The sequence below is a fragment of the Hypanus sabinus genome, chromosome 4 (genome assembly GCF_030144855.1).
Source record: "Hypanus sabinus isolate sHypSab1 chromosome 4, sHypSab1.hap1, whole genome shotgun sequence".
Lineage (NCBI taxonomy): Eukaryota > Metazoa > Chordata > Chondrichthyes > Myliobatiformes > Dasyatidae > Hypanus > Hypanus sabinus.
In genome coordinates this window covers 169,880,819-169,895,943 of record NC_082709.1, presented here as the reverse complement: position 1 = coordinate 169,895,943, position 15,125 = coordinate 169,880,819, and the positions used below count along the sequence as shown (strand labels likewise).

At 44.6% G+C, this 15,125-nt stretch overlaps 1 protein-coding gene across 1 annotated transcript in view; it reads right to left on the bottom strand.

Annotated features, from left to right (window-relative positions):
* Window positions 1–15,125, bottom strand: part of LOC132393479 (cell adhesion molecule DSCAM-like) — a 702,534-nt gene that overhangs the window by 250,858 nt on the left and 436,551 nt on the right. Inside the window, exon 11 of the mRNA XM_059968761.1 lies at window positions 13,805–13,978. Coding sequence (XP_059824744.1) covers window positions 13,805–13,978 — 174 coding nt within the window. The remainder of the gene's footprint in view (window positions 1–13,804; window positions 13,979–15,125) is intronic.

Genomic DNA, 15,125 nt, shown 5'->3' with positions numbered 1-15,125 from the left:
AGCTCATTAATATCATCAACTTTGCCTCAAATTTCCACCCTGTTCTTAAATTAATTTGGTCCATTTCTGACACCTTGCTCCCTTTTCTCAACCGCTCTGTCTCCATCTCTGGAGACAAACTGTTCCTTTGTCTCTGCTTCATCAGTTCCCAGGATGAGGCTTTCCTTTCCGTGGCATCAGAGATCCGTGTTTTCTCCATCTTCCCACCTCCTTAACAAGCATAGAATTCCTCTTGTCTGCACCTATCACCCAATGACCCTCCGTATCCAACATATCAATCTCCGAAACTTCCACCGTCTTCAACTGGATCTTGCCACCAAACACATCTTTACTTCCCCCCACCCCCAACTCTCCACCCTCTGCAGCGATTGCTCCTGATGCCACCACCTCTAGATTGGTGAGACCCGATGTAACTTGGGGCAACACAAACAAAATGCTGGTGGAACGCAGCAGGCCAGGCAGCATCTATAGGGAGAAGTGCTGTTGCTGTTTCGGGCCGAGACCCTTTGTCAGGACTAACTGAAAGGAAAGATAGTAAGAGACTTGAAAGTAGGAGGGGAAGGGGGAAATGCAAAATGATAGGAGAAGACCAGAGGGGGTGGTGTGAAGCTGAGACCCAGAAAAGTGATTGGCAAAAGGGATGCAGAGCTGGAGAAGGGAAAGGATCAAGGGACAGGAGGTCTAGGGAGAAAGAAAGGGGGAGGAGAGCACCAGAGGGAGATGGAGAACAGGCAGAGTGATGGGCAGAGAGAGAAAAAAACAAACAACTAAGTATGATGGGGTAAGAAGTGGAGGGGCATTAACGGAAGTTAGAGAAATCAATGTTCATCAGGTTGGAGGCTACCCAGCTGGTAGATAAGGTGTTGTTCCTCCAACCTGAGTGTGGCTTCATCTTGATGTTAGAGGAGGCTATGGATAGACATATCAGAATGGGAATGGGACGTGGAATTAAAATGTGTGGCCACTGGGAGATCCTGCTTTTTCTGGCGGACCATGCATAGGTGTTCAGTGAAACGGTCTCCCAGTCTGCGTCGGGTCTCACCGGTATATAAAAGGCCACACCGGGAGCACCAGACGCAGTATACCACACCAGCTGACTCACAAGTGAAGTGTCGCCTCACCTGGAAGGACTGTCTGGGGCCCTGAATGGTGGTGAGGGAGGAAGTGTAAGGGCAGGTGTAGCACTTGTTCCGCTTACAAGGATAAGTGCCAGGAGGGAGATCGGTGGGAAGGGGTGGGGGGGAACGAGTGGACAAGGGAGTCGCATAGGGAGTGATCCCTGCGGAAAGCAGAAAGGTGGGGAGGGAAAGGTGTGCTTGGTAGTGGGATCCTGTTGGAGGTGGCGGAAGTTACGGAGAATTATATGTTGGACCTGGAGGCTGGTGGGGTGGTAGGTGAGGACAAGGGGAACCCTATCCCGAGTGGGGTGGCGGGCGGATGGGGTGAGGGCAGATGTGCAGGAAATGGGAGAGATGCGTTTGAGAGCAGAGTTGATGCTGAGCCTCATCCTGAGAGCAGATGCGGCGGAGACGGAGGAATTGTGAGAAGGGGATAGCATTTTTGCAAGAGACAGGGTGCCAAGAGGAATATGTAAATTGGGGTACTGTTCATCAAACACATCCACTCCATCCACTAGGTGCACAATCTCCCAGTGGCCAACCACTTTAATTTCCATCGGCATTTCCGTTCCAACATGTCAGTCCATACCCTCCTCTTTTGCCAACATCTCATATTCCATCCGGGTCAGCGGTTCCCACACTGGCATCCACAAACCCCTCAGTTAATGGTAGGGCTCCATGGCATAAAAAAGGTTGGGAACTTCTGGTCTAGTTAACCTCCAACCTGATTGTATGAACATTGATTTCTCCTTCTGGTAAAGGTTTTCCCTCCCTCTTCATTCTTCTACTCCTCACTCGATCCTCTTACTTCTTCTCCTCACCTGCTTATCACTTTCCCCTGGTGCTCCTTCTTCTTCCCATTCTCCCATGGTCCACTCTCCTCTCCTATCAGATTCCTTCTTCACCCCTTTACCTATCCCACCCACCTGGTTTCACCTGTCACCTTCTAGCTAGTTCTTCTTCCCCTCTTCCCATCTTTTTATTCTGGCATCATCCCTCTTCCTCTCTGGTACTGTACAAATTTCTTGGCTAGAAGTGTTGACTGTTTATTCATTTTCAACGATGCTGCCTGACCTGCTGAGTTCCTCCAACATTTTGTGTGTGTTGATTGTTATTATTGTCCTCTTTGTACAACCTGATCACTGATGCAACAACTTTATCACCTCAGTCATGTTCATCACCTTCAGTGATATTTACACTCCATGGTCATTTTATTAGGTATACCTGTTTGTTAAAGCAAATATCTAATGAGCCAATCATGTAGCAGCAACTCAATGCATAAAAGCATGCAGATATCATCAAGGGATTCAGTTGTTGTTCAGACAAAACATCAGAATGGGAACAAGTGTTTTTAACCATTGGTGCCAGACAGGGTGGTTTGAGTATTGCCGAAACTTTTGATCTCCTGGGATTTTCACACAATCTCTGAGAATGTTGTGAAAAACAAAATCATTCAGTGAGTGGCAGTTCTGTGGGTGAAATTGCCTTGTTAAGAGCCGAGAGGTAATGTTGCATCTATATAGGAGCCTGGTCAGACGCAACTTGAAGTACTGTGCTCAGGTTTGGTCGCCTTAACAAATGTCTTAACAAGGCATGATAAACATGTGTTGCAACAGTGCTGTGCAGAAGAGTATCTCTGAATGTACAACACGTCGAACCTTGAAGTGGATGGGCTACAGCAGCAGACGGCTGCGATCATACACTCAGTGGCCACTTTATTAGGTATGGGAGGCACTCCTTTAGACCAGCTTAGTATTTCAGAGGCATAGCAAGCCCTTCTTCAAAAAATGTGAATACTTGCCAATGTTTAACACAAAGCTCTTGCAGGAGCAAGTCTTTACCTCTGTTGTTTTTCTTTTACAGTGGTCTCACACAGAAAGTAACAGATAGCTTCTGAGGACGAATCAGAATCAGGTTTATTATCACCGGCATGTGACATGAAATTTGTTACCTTAGCAGCAGCAGTTCAATGCAATACATAATCTAGCAGAGAAAGAAAAATGCAATAAATAAAATAAAACATAATAATAAATAAACAAGTAAATCTATTACATATATTAAAAAGATTTTTAAAAATGTGCAAAAACAGGAATATTATATATTAAAAAAAAGTGAGGTAGTGTCCAAAGCTTCAATGTCCATTTAGGAATTGGATGGCAGAGGGGAAGAAGCTGTTCCTGAATTGCTGAGTGTGTGCCTTCAGGCTTCTGTACCTCCTACCTGATGGTAACTGTGAGAAAAGGGCATACCCTGGGTGCTGGAGGTCCTTAATAATGAACATTGCCTTTCTGAGACACCGCTGCCTGAAGTGCCCAAGATGGAGCTGACTAGATTTACAACCTCTATAGATTCTTTCGGTCCTGTGCAGTAGCCCCTCCATACCAGACAGTGATGCAGCTTGTCAGAATGCTCTCCACGGTACAACTATAGAAGTTTTTGAGTGTATTTGTTGACATGCTAAATCTCTTCAAACTCCTAATATAGTATAGCCGCTGACTTGCCTTCTTTATAACTACATTGATATGTTGGGACCAGGTTAGATCCTCAGAGATCTTGATGCCAAGGGACTTGAAGCTGCTCACTTTCTCCACTTCTGATCCCTCTATGAGGATTGGTATAGAAACGCAGGAAACCTATAGCACAATACAGGTCCTTCAGCCCACAAATCTGTGCCAAACATGTCCTTAACTTAGAACAACCTAGGCTTTACTCATAGCCCTCTATTTTTCTAAACTCCATGTAGCCATCCAGGAGTCTCTCAAAAGACCCTATCGTTTCCACCTCCACCACCGCCGCCGGTGGCCCATTCCACACACTCACCACTCTCTGCGTAAAAAACAGCCCTGGCATCTCCTCTATACCTACTTCCAAGCACCTTAAAACTATACCCTCTCTTGCCAGCCATTTCAGCCCTGGGGAAAAGCCTCTGACTATCCACACAATCAATGCCTCTCAGTATCTAGAACACCTCTATCAGGTCACCTCTCATCCTCAGTCACCCCAAGGAGAAAAGGTCAAGTTTGCTCAACCTATTCTCATAAGGCATGCTCCACAATCCAGACAACATCCTTGTAAATCTCCTCTACACCCTGTCGATGGTTTCCATATCCTTCCTGTAGTGAGGCGACCAAAACTGAGCACAATACTCCAAGTGGGGTCTGACCAGTGTCCTTTATAGCTGCAACATTACCTCTCGGCTCTTAAACTCAATTCCATGATTGATGAAGGCCAATGCACTGTATGCTTTCTTAACCACAGAGACAACCTGCGCAGCTGCTTTGAGCGTCCTATGGACTCCGACCCCAAGAACCTTGTGATCCTCCACACAGCCAAGAGTCTGACCATTAATACTATATTCTGCTATCGTATTTGACCTACCAAAATGAACCATCTCACACTTATCTGGTTTAAACTCCATCTGCCAATTCTCAGCCCAGTTTTGCATCCTATTAATGTCCCGTTGTAACCTCTGACAGCCCTCCACACTATCCACAACACCCCCGACCTTTGTGTCATCAGCAAATTTACTAACCCATTCCTCCACTTCCTCATCCAGGTCATTTATAAAAATCACAGAGTAGGGGTTCCAGAACAAATCCCTGTGGCACACCACTGGTCACTGACCTCCATGTAGAATATGACTAGTCTACAAATACTCTTTGCCTTCTGTAGGCAAGCCAGTTCTGAATCCACAAAGCAATGTCCCCTTGGATCCTATGCCTCCTTATTTTTTCAATAAGTCTTTCATGGGGTACCTTATCAAGTGCCTTGCTAAAATCCATATATACTACATCTATGGCTCTACCTTCATCAATGATTTAGTCATATCCTCAAAAAATTCAATCAGGTTCGTAAGGCATGACCTGCCTTTGACAAAGCCGTGCTGACTATTCCTAATCATATTATGCCTCTCAGGATCTTCTCCCTCAACTTACCAACGACTGAAGTAAGACTCACTGGCCTATAAATTCCTGGGCTATCCCTACTCCCTTTCTTGAATAATTGAACAACACCTGCAACCCTCCAATCCTCTGGAACCTCTCCCATCTTCATTGATGAAGCAAAGATCATTGCCAGAGGCTCAGCAATCTCCTCCCTTGCTTCCCACAGTAGCCTGGGGTACATCCTGTCCGGTCCCAGTGACTTATCCAACTTGATGCTTTCCAAAAGTTTCAAGCACATACTCTTCTTTAATATCTACATGATTTTCAGTCCACTGCAAGTCATCCCTACAATCGCCAAGATCCTTTTCCGTAGTGAATACTGAAGCAAAGTATTCATTAATTACTTCCACAATTTCCTCCAGTTCTGTACACACTTTTCCACTGTCACACTTGCTTGGTCCAATTTTCTCACCTTTTATCCTTTTGCTCTTCACATACTTGTAAAATGCCTTGGGGTTTTTCTTAATCCTGCTCGCCAAGGCTTTCTCATGGACCCCTTCTGGCTCTCCTAATTTCATTCTTAAACTCCTTCCTGCTAGCCTTATAATCTTCTAGACTCCTATCATTACCTGGTTTTTTGAACCTTTCATAAGCTCTCCTTTTCTTCTTGACTAGATTTACACCAGCCTTTGTGCACCACGGATCTTGTTCCCTACCATACTTTCATGTCTCATTGGAGACCTACTCAGAACCCCACACAAATATCCTCTGAACATTTGCCACATTTCTTCTGTACATTTCCCCAAGAACATCAGTTTCCAACTTATGCTTCCAAGTTCCTGCCTGATAGTCTCATATTTCCCCTCATTCCAATTAAATATTTTCCTAACATGTCTGGTCCTATCCCTTTCCAATGCTATGGTAAAGGAGAGAGAATTGTGATCACTATCTCCAAAATGCTCTCCCACTGAGAGAACTGGCACCTGACCAGGTTCATTTCTCAATACCAAATCAAGTACAGTCTCTCCTCTTGTAGTCTTATCTACATATTGTGTCAAGAAACCTTCCTGAACACACCTAACGAACTCCACTCCATCTAAACCCCTTGCTCTAGGGAGATGCCAATCAATATTTGGGAAATTAAAATCTCCCACCACAACAATACTGTTATTATTACACCTTTCCAGAATCTGTCTCCCTATTTGCTCCTCGATGTCCCTGTTACTATTGGGTGGTCTATAAAAAAAACCTGGCAGAGTTATTGACCCTTTCCTATTCGTAACTTCCACTTCCACCATGTGCTCCTTCATCTTACCCTTCCAAAAGTCCACAATCAGCTCTTTCATCTTACTGACATTGAGTGCCAGGTTATTGCTACAGCACCATTCTACTAGTTGGCAAATCTCACTCCTGTACACCCTCTCATCACCACCTGAGATTCTACCAACAATGGTTGTATTGTCAGTAAATTTATATATGGTATTTGAGCTATGCCTAGTCACATAGTCATGCGTATACAGAGGGTAGAGCAGTGGGCTAAACACATACCCCTGAGGTGTGCCAGTGTTGATCGTCAGTGAGGGGGATATGTTATCACCAATCTTCACAGACTGTGGTCTTCCAGTTAGGAAGTCGAGGATCCAATTGCAGAGTGAGGTACAGAGGCCCAGGTTCTGGAACTTCTCAGTCAGGATTGTGGGATTGATGGTATTAAATGCTGAGCTATTGTCGATGAACAGCATCCTGACATAGGTGTTTGTGTTGTCCAGGTGATCTAAAGTCATGTGGAGAACCATTGAGATTGCATCTACCATTGACCTATTGTGGCGATAGGCAAATTACAATGGGTGGAGGTTCTAGCTGAGGCAGGAGTTCAGTGTAGTCATAACCAACCTGTCAAAGCATTTCATCACTGTTGATGTGAGTGCTAACGGCTGATAGTCACTAAGGCAGCTCACATTATTCTTCTTAGGCAATAGTATTGGTAAGGCCGAATTTGGAGTATTGTGTACAGTTCTGGTCACCGAATTATAGGAAAGATGTCAACAAAATAGAGAGAGTACAGAGAAGATTTACTAGAATGCTACCTGGGTTTCAGCACCTAAGTTACAGGGAACGGCTGAACAAGTTAGGTCTTTATTCTTTGGAGCGTAGAAGGTTGAGAGGGGACTTGATAGAGGTATTTAAAATAATGAGGGGAATAGATCAAGTTGATGTGGATAGGCTTTTTCCATTGAGAGTAGGGGAGATTCAAACAAGAGGACATGAGTTGAGAGTTAGGGGGCAAAAGTTTAAGGGTAACTCGAGGGGAAATTTCTTTACTCAGAGAGTGGTAGCTGTATGGAATGAGCTTCCAGTAAAAGTGATAGAGGCAGGTTCGGTATTGTCATTTAAAGTAAAATTGGATAGGTATATGGACAGGAAAGGAATGGAGGGTTATGGGCTGAGTGCAGATCAGTGGGACTAGGTGAGAGTAAGTGTCGGCATGGACTAGAAGGGCCGAGATGGCCTGTTTCTGGGCTGTAATTGTTACATGGTTATATGGTTATGGTATAACCATATGGTTATGGTTATATGGTTATGGTATGGTATAATTGTTGCCTTTTTGAAGCAAGTGGGAACTTCCACCCATAGCAGTGAGAGGTTGAAAATGTCCTTGAATACTCCTGCTACTTGGTTGGCACAGATTTTCAGAGCCTTACCAGATACTCTATTGGGACCTTCTGCCTTGCAAGGGTTCATTCTCTTTAAAGACAATGTAACATCGACCTCTGAGATGGAAATCACAGGGTAATCAGGTGCAGCAGGGATCTTCACAGCCGTAGTTGTGTTCTCCCTTTCAAAGCTTGCAGAGAAGGTGTTGAGTTCATCTGGTAGTGAAGCATCGCTGCCATTCATACTATTGGGTTTTGCTTTGTAGGAAGAAATGTCTTGCAGACACTGCCAGAGTTGCCGTGCATCTGATGTCGCCTCCAACCTCATTCGAAATTGTCTCTTCGCCTTTGAAATAGCCCTCCGCAAATCATACCTGGTTTTCTGGTACAGGCCTGGGTTGCCAGACTTGAATACCACAGAACTAGCCTTCAGCAGACGACGTACCTCCTGGTTCATCCGCAGCTTTTGGTTTGGGAATGTACAGTAAGTCTTTGCAGGTACACATTTGTCAACGCAGGTGTTAATGAATCAGAATTCACTTTTATTGATACTGATATATGTGGTGACATTTTCAACACAAGCAATTCTGCTGAAATTCCATAGTAATACATACTAAATAGTGGGGATACTCAGCAGGTCAGGCAGCATCTATGACAGGGTTTGCTTAATGATGTATGGAGGGGAATAAGGAGTCGACATTTCGGGCTGAGACACTTGGCTGAGTCCTGACGAAGGGCTTCAACCCGAAACATTGACACTTTATTCCCCTCCACGTTTGTTATGAAATGTGTTGTTTTGCAGTAGCGGTCCAGTGGAATACATAAAAAAATTACTGTAAGTTAGAATAAGAAATATAAAAAATAAAGAAGTAGTGGAAGAATGAGGTGGCGTCCATGGTCCGTTCAGGAACATGATGGCAGAGGGAAAACTGTTTCTAAAATGTTGAATATGTGTCTTTGGGCTCATGGAGTAATGGGCTCTTTGGGTCAGTGCAGGGTGCCAGAGAGCACGGGGGGGGGGGGGGGGGATCTAATGTTTTTGAGCACCTGAATTGGTTAATTGTTGTTTAATGAGTGTCATTAATTGTTTAGAGTTCCTTGTGATTTTTTTTCTCAAGCCACTCGCTCTTTGTAATGCTATTTCCTGGTGCTTTCTAATTAAACTTATTAAGTTTATTTGATAGGCTCAGGGATACCCTGTTACCTGTGTTATTTAAGTGGACTCCAGATTAATGCTAATCACAGGGTCCTGGTTTTGAGAATGGGAAATCTCCTGATGTCACTCGGCCGAGGCACTGATCTGTTGGAATACTTATGAACAAACTCTGGTCACATTGGAGTCTGTCTTTCGTCTGCATATGGGTTTAGACATTGGAAGTGTACTTTGTGAAACCTCCTTCCTGACGGTTGGAATGCATGTCCTAGACCGTCAGGGGAGGGGAGGAAACAGTGATTATCCCTCAACCATCAGGGGATAACTTCACTTGCCCCATCACTGAGATGTTCCCACAACCTCTGGACTCACTTTCAAGGACTCTTCACCTCATGTTCTTGATACTTATTGCTTGCTTGCTTGCTTGTTTGTTTATTTGTTATTTACTGTTTCTTTCTTTCTCTATGTATTTGCACAGTTTGTTGTCTTTTGCACACTTGCTGTATGCCCAGGTGGCATGGTCTTACTCATTATGGTTATTAGATTTATTGAGTATGCCCACAAGGAAATGAGAGTTGTATGTGATGACATTATATGTACTTTGATAATAAATTTACTTTGAAGTAATAGATGCCACTTCTTGAGGCATCACTTATTGACGACGTCCTTCATGGTGGAGAGGCTAGTACTGGCTGAGTTAACAGTGTTCTGCTGCTTTTTCCGATCCTGTGCATTGGCACCCTTCCTCTGGAAATGAGGCAAAGGCACATCCTCACTAAAGCACACACGTTACCTTAGAGGTGTACAGACACAAAAATGTGGATGCACAAGTACGCGTACAGAGCAAATACACATTCAGACACACACACACACACACACACAAAATGTGGATGCACAAGTATGCGTACAGAGCAAATACACATTCAGACACACACACACACACACACACACACACACACACACACACACACACACACACACACACACACACACACACACACACACACCCATATGTAGGCAGACAATTATTTCCACTTAATAATGGGGACACAAGAGTCTGCAGATGCTGGGACATGGAGCAGCAAGCAAACGCTGCAGGTTGAACAACAACTGTGGCAGGAAAGGAACTGTGGCATTTTGGGTCAGTTCCTTTCTCTTTCCACCACAGATTTTACATAACCCTCTAGTTCCTCCAGCAGATTGTCTGTTCAAATTCACGTTTAATTCAAGCTCTGTTTATTGTCATTCAACCATACACCCATTTACCAGGTAACAATGTTCCTCTGGACCAAGGTACACAGTAACTCTCACACACACAACACACTAAGTAATGTTAACACAAGTGAATTAACAAATAAAAAGGTGCATTTACGACACAAGTTAAAATGTAAACAGCATAATGCTCCTGCGCGTCATTCGTAATGAGATTTGGATGGCGGTATGGAGTTCAGTAGCCTTATGGCTTGAGAGAATCAGTTCTTTCCCATCCTAACAGTTCTTGTTCTAATGCTATGTTACGTCCTGTCTGATGGTGGGGTGGGGTGGGGTGGGGGGGAGGGGGTCAAAGAGATATTTTATTTTTTAATTTTTATTTAGAGATACAGCACAGAACAGGCCAACAGGCTTCCAGCTATCCACCAAACTTAATCACGGAACAATTTACAGTGACCAGTATATCTTTGGACTTTGAGAGTAAACTGGAGCACCTGGAGGAAACCCATGTGGTCACAGGGAGAACGTACAAACTCCTTACAGACGGCAGCGGAATTGAACTCCAAACTCCAAAGCCCCGAACTGTAATAGCGTCAGGCTAAATGCTATGCTTCAGTGTTGGATGAATGCTTCCCTTTAACAATTTCATGTGCTGAGGCCAGATCTTTTAAATGATTTTTTATGTCAAAATAAACTTTATTCATATTATAATATATTTGCAGGAATGACATTTGTATATGGTCAATGCTTTCCGTCCTGTTCTATTACGTTCCTACACATCAGTGATACCTCGGCCACTCATGGGGCCCTCTGGGGTGGTACACTACTACAATAATCAAGGGGCTTCCTGCCCAGTCTGGCCCCTCCCTCTCCAGTAGGAGGAGAACCCCACACTGTTGTTCTTCCCCACAGAGCCCTTGCATCAGTGAGTCCCTGAGCACGTACTCCTGCAGACTGCAACATGCCAGTCAATGGCATTCTCCCACGGACATCTCGACGTGCTAGCAGACCACAGGGCGTCTTCCACCGAGCTGATGATCTGCCGGCAGCACTTGCTATTTGTCTCCGCGTGTGCCCCCGGCAACAGCCCGCCGATCAGAGCCCTCTGTCACACACCAGCTCAGGATGAACCACGATGCAGGCCCCTGCATCCTTTTCCACATCCCCTTTGCAAACCCACAGTCCACAAAGAGGTGAGCTACAACGTTGTTCCAAAGTCCAGCGAGAATGGACCATATTTCATTAGCTCTGTCCCACATCTGATTGTTCCCTTAGAGCTGCAATAAATCAGTGTGGCCATGTTTCCCCTAAGGTTGTGACAGTGTCATCACCACGATGCCGGGGGGTGGGGGGAGTGGACTGCACACTCTGACTAGGCCGCAGGCGAGCATATCCATTGAATCCTGATGGTTTGTGGTGTCATATCTCTTTCTACTGTTTTCATGCATTTTTCATAACCAGAGACTGTCGGAAACTGCTGGAAAAAATGTAAATTCAGAAAAAAAACTGCAGAATGCAGAAAGTAGAAACAGAAAGTGCTGGAAATATTCATCAGGTTGGGCAGCAAACTTTTAGGTCCAGGACCCTTCGCCAGAACTGAGGCAAAAAAGCAATTAAAAAACTAAAAATGACAGCTATATTTGAAACTACAGTTCATCCATCAAAGCAAACAAATGTTTAAAAATAAATTTATTTTTAATGGAGATCACCAGCCTCAGACAAACGAGTTGGGTGTGTCAAATATGGTGCTTAAGCCAGGAGCATTAGGGAGTCCAATACGACTTACAGAGCGTCCTTGACCTCAGTGAGTGGAATTTCGGTACAAGTGCACACACATCGAAATTCCTGACTTGCTGACTGAAGTGTGCAAGCACACAATTCCTGAATGTGAAGTATTTTCCACGAAGCTCTGTGGCACCAGTTTGCACCATTGACAAGATGTACTACAGCAACTCACCAAGATTCCTTGGACAATGCCCCCCAAAGCCACAAGCTCTGCTAGACTGCCAAGGAATAGCTTAGTAATGCTGTCACCTGGAAGTTACCCTCCAAGCCACACACGGTCACTCACTGTCACTGTTCAATATCCCATGACTCTCTCCCAGACAACATTGTAGGCTTAAACTACACCAGCTTAAGAAGGCAGCTCACCCCCATCTTCTCAACTAAATGTTGGCTCAGCCTGAAATGCATACAGCCTGTAAATATATAAAATAAAAGTAGCTTACTGTGGTGAACTACATATACCTGTCTGGACACACCCCTCTGCTGACTGCTCCTGTGGCTCCTCCCACAGACACCGGTATAAAGGCGGTTGGAGGCACTGCTTCCCCCCTCAGTCTCCAGGATGTTGTGTGGTGGTCTCTTGCTGCTAATCGTGGTGTCTTGCAGCTAATAAAAGCCTATCATTCGCCTCCCGTCTCCGAGAGTTATTGATGGTGCATCACTTACTTACCTTCAACTCTTTCCAGACCAAAATCTCAAAAAAAAGTTATAGTTGCAGAATTAGTCCCATTGAATCTACTCTGTCATTTGATAGTGGGTGATTTTTTTCAACCCCATTCTCCGCATTTTCTCTGTAACCTTTAACCTCTTTGCTAATTCTCTGTCTTTACAGCCAATGACCTGGCCTCCAGCCACCTGTGGCAATGAATTCCTCCAATCCACTACCCTCTAGCTGAAGAGATTCCTCCTCCTCTCAGTGTTAAAGGAATGCCCCTCTATTCCAGGGCTATGAGGCAACCACTCTTGCCTGAGTACAGCCCAATCCACAGGCGATAGGATAAATTGAGAACTTCTCTCTCAATACAGTAGTTGTTTGACTATGGTTACCTTGCTTCTATCAACAGAGCAAAGATTTGCTCATTTTGGTATTGGTATTGGTTTATTATTGTCACATGTACCAACATACTGTACAATGAAAAGACTGCCTTGCATATGTTCACACAGATTAATTCACTGCATTGAGGCAGAGTAAGATAAAACAATAACAATGCAGAATATAGTGTAAAAGCAACAGAGAAAGTACAGTGCGGGTAAAAATAAAGTGTATTTGATTTTTTGTTCTCTTCTTACAAACTACCGTAATCATCATAGAATCTTTATGTTAAACCCAAACACGGGTCGAACTATTTTGCTTATACGTCGGCATCATCGGAGTCAGAGAACACAACAGCACAAAAACAGGCTCTTTTCATTAATCTTGGCCATACTCAACTGTCTTTTCTGCCTAGTCCCATTAACCTGAACCTGGACCGTAGTCTTCATTCCCCTCCCATCCACGTACTAATCCGGACTTCTCTCAAATATTACAGTCGAACCTGCATCTACCACTTCCACTGGCAGCTCGTTCCACACTCACTCCACCCTCAGAGTGAGGAAGTTCCCCCTCAGGTTCCCCTTAAATACCTCACCTTCCACCTTGGACATATGACCTCAGTTCTAGCCTCAGCTTCAGTGGAAAAGACCTGCTTGCATTTACTCTATCTATGCTGGGGAGCATGCACAAGGGAACAGATGATGCTTAATCCTAACTAGCGTGAAATGTGCATTTAAAGACTTGGCAGACACTAGGAGCTAACCATGTCCCAGATGCTGTGCATTCACTGAGGTGCTCAGAGATGTAAAGCTTAGTCCCCTTTGCCAAGAATGATCAGACATTCTTGAAGTTGTATCAATGTCAATCCAACCTCCCTCTCTCTTGTGACATCTCTTCCAATGAGATTCCCAAGCCCCTTGGCATCACTTGACTGTAACCACTATAGGTATTAAATCATTACTTACTTTTGACAGTTAGGTACATGGACTTGCTGACATCGGCTCCCACATCGTTGCTGACCTGACAGAGGTAGTATCCACTATCTTCTTCCAACACATGCTTAATCAGGAGGGACCCATTCACCTGTAACTGGATGCGCCCATTCAGCGTGATTGGCTGGAACTGTGGGACACCGGCACCTGTAGAAGAGATGCACCAAAGTGGTCAAGGAATCTCCCCGAGCTTGTCCACTCTGGGACTTCACAAGAAATTACTAGGAGTGCAGAAAAAAATTACCAGGGATGTGGAATAAATTACCAGGAATGCAGAAGGAAATGATTTAAAGATATTCTCAAAAGACTATTGCAGCTTCCTTGTCTTTCTCATGACTGATGGGAACCCATGGTCAAAATGGAGAGGAACCATTCAAGACACCACTGAGAACTTTGGGTCTCTCTGTCTCAGAATGCAGAAGGCCAGCAGAAAGGGCAAACGGAGTGCACTCTCTCCCATAAACACCCACCAATCTTCCTCATCACGCACTTCCTGTTCCATCTGTAGAAGAGTCTGTGGGCCCTTCAATAGACATCTCAAAACACTCACAGGACTGAAGGAGATACACACAAAAAGCTGGAGGAACACTGCAAGTCAGGAATATAGAGTCAATATCTTGTGTCAAGACTCTTCATTAGGATTGGAAAAGAAGCCAGTACAGGAAGGGGGGGGAGGGGAAGGTGTACAAGTGGAAGGTAATGGGTGAAGCCAGGCGAGGGGGAAGGTAGGTGAATGGATAAGGGAGAGGGGAGATGAAGGGAGAAGCTGGGAGGTGAGAGGTGGAAAAGGCGAAGGGCTGCAGAAGAAGGAATCTGAAAGGAAAGGAGAGTGGACCATGGGATAAAGGGAAGGAAGAGGGAGGTGATAGGCAGCTGAGAAGATAAGGGGTAAGATGGGAGCCAGAATGGGGAAAAGTAAAAGAGAGAAGGGGCAGGAGGGAGAGATTTCTAGAAGTTAGAGAAATCGATGTTCATACTATCAGGTTAAAGGCTGGCCAGATGGAATATGAGGGGCACCCCCACGAACTGGAGAGGAAGCAAGTGATCCTCCACCCTGTGGGACTGCCTCACAAGAAATAGTCTTGTCCTCAGATTGTCTTATCCAACAGCTTATACTCCTGCATAAACTGACTAAGCATTAAGGAACCTTCATTTGTAACGTCCCAGTAAAATAGAAAACATTTCTGTCTATCTGAGAACATACCAAGCAAGATATATAAGGATATATCATTCATATTAATGGAGATGACCATCATATTTACTTATAAGCTGCCACAGATGGTTTTCTTACTGT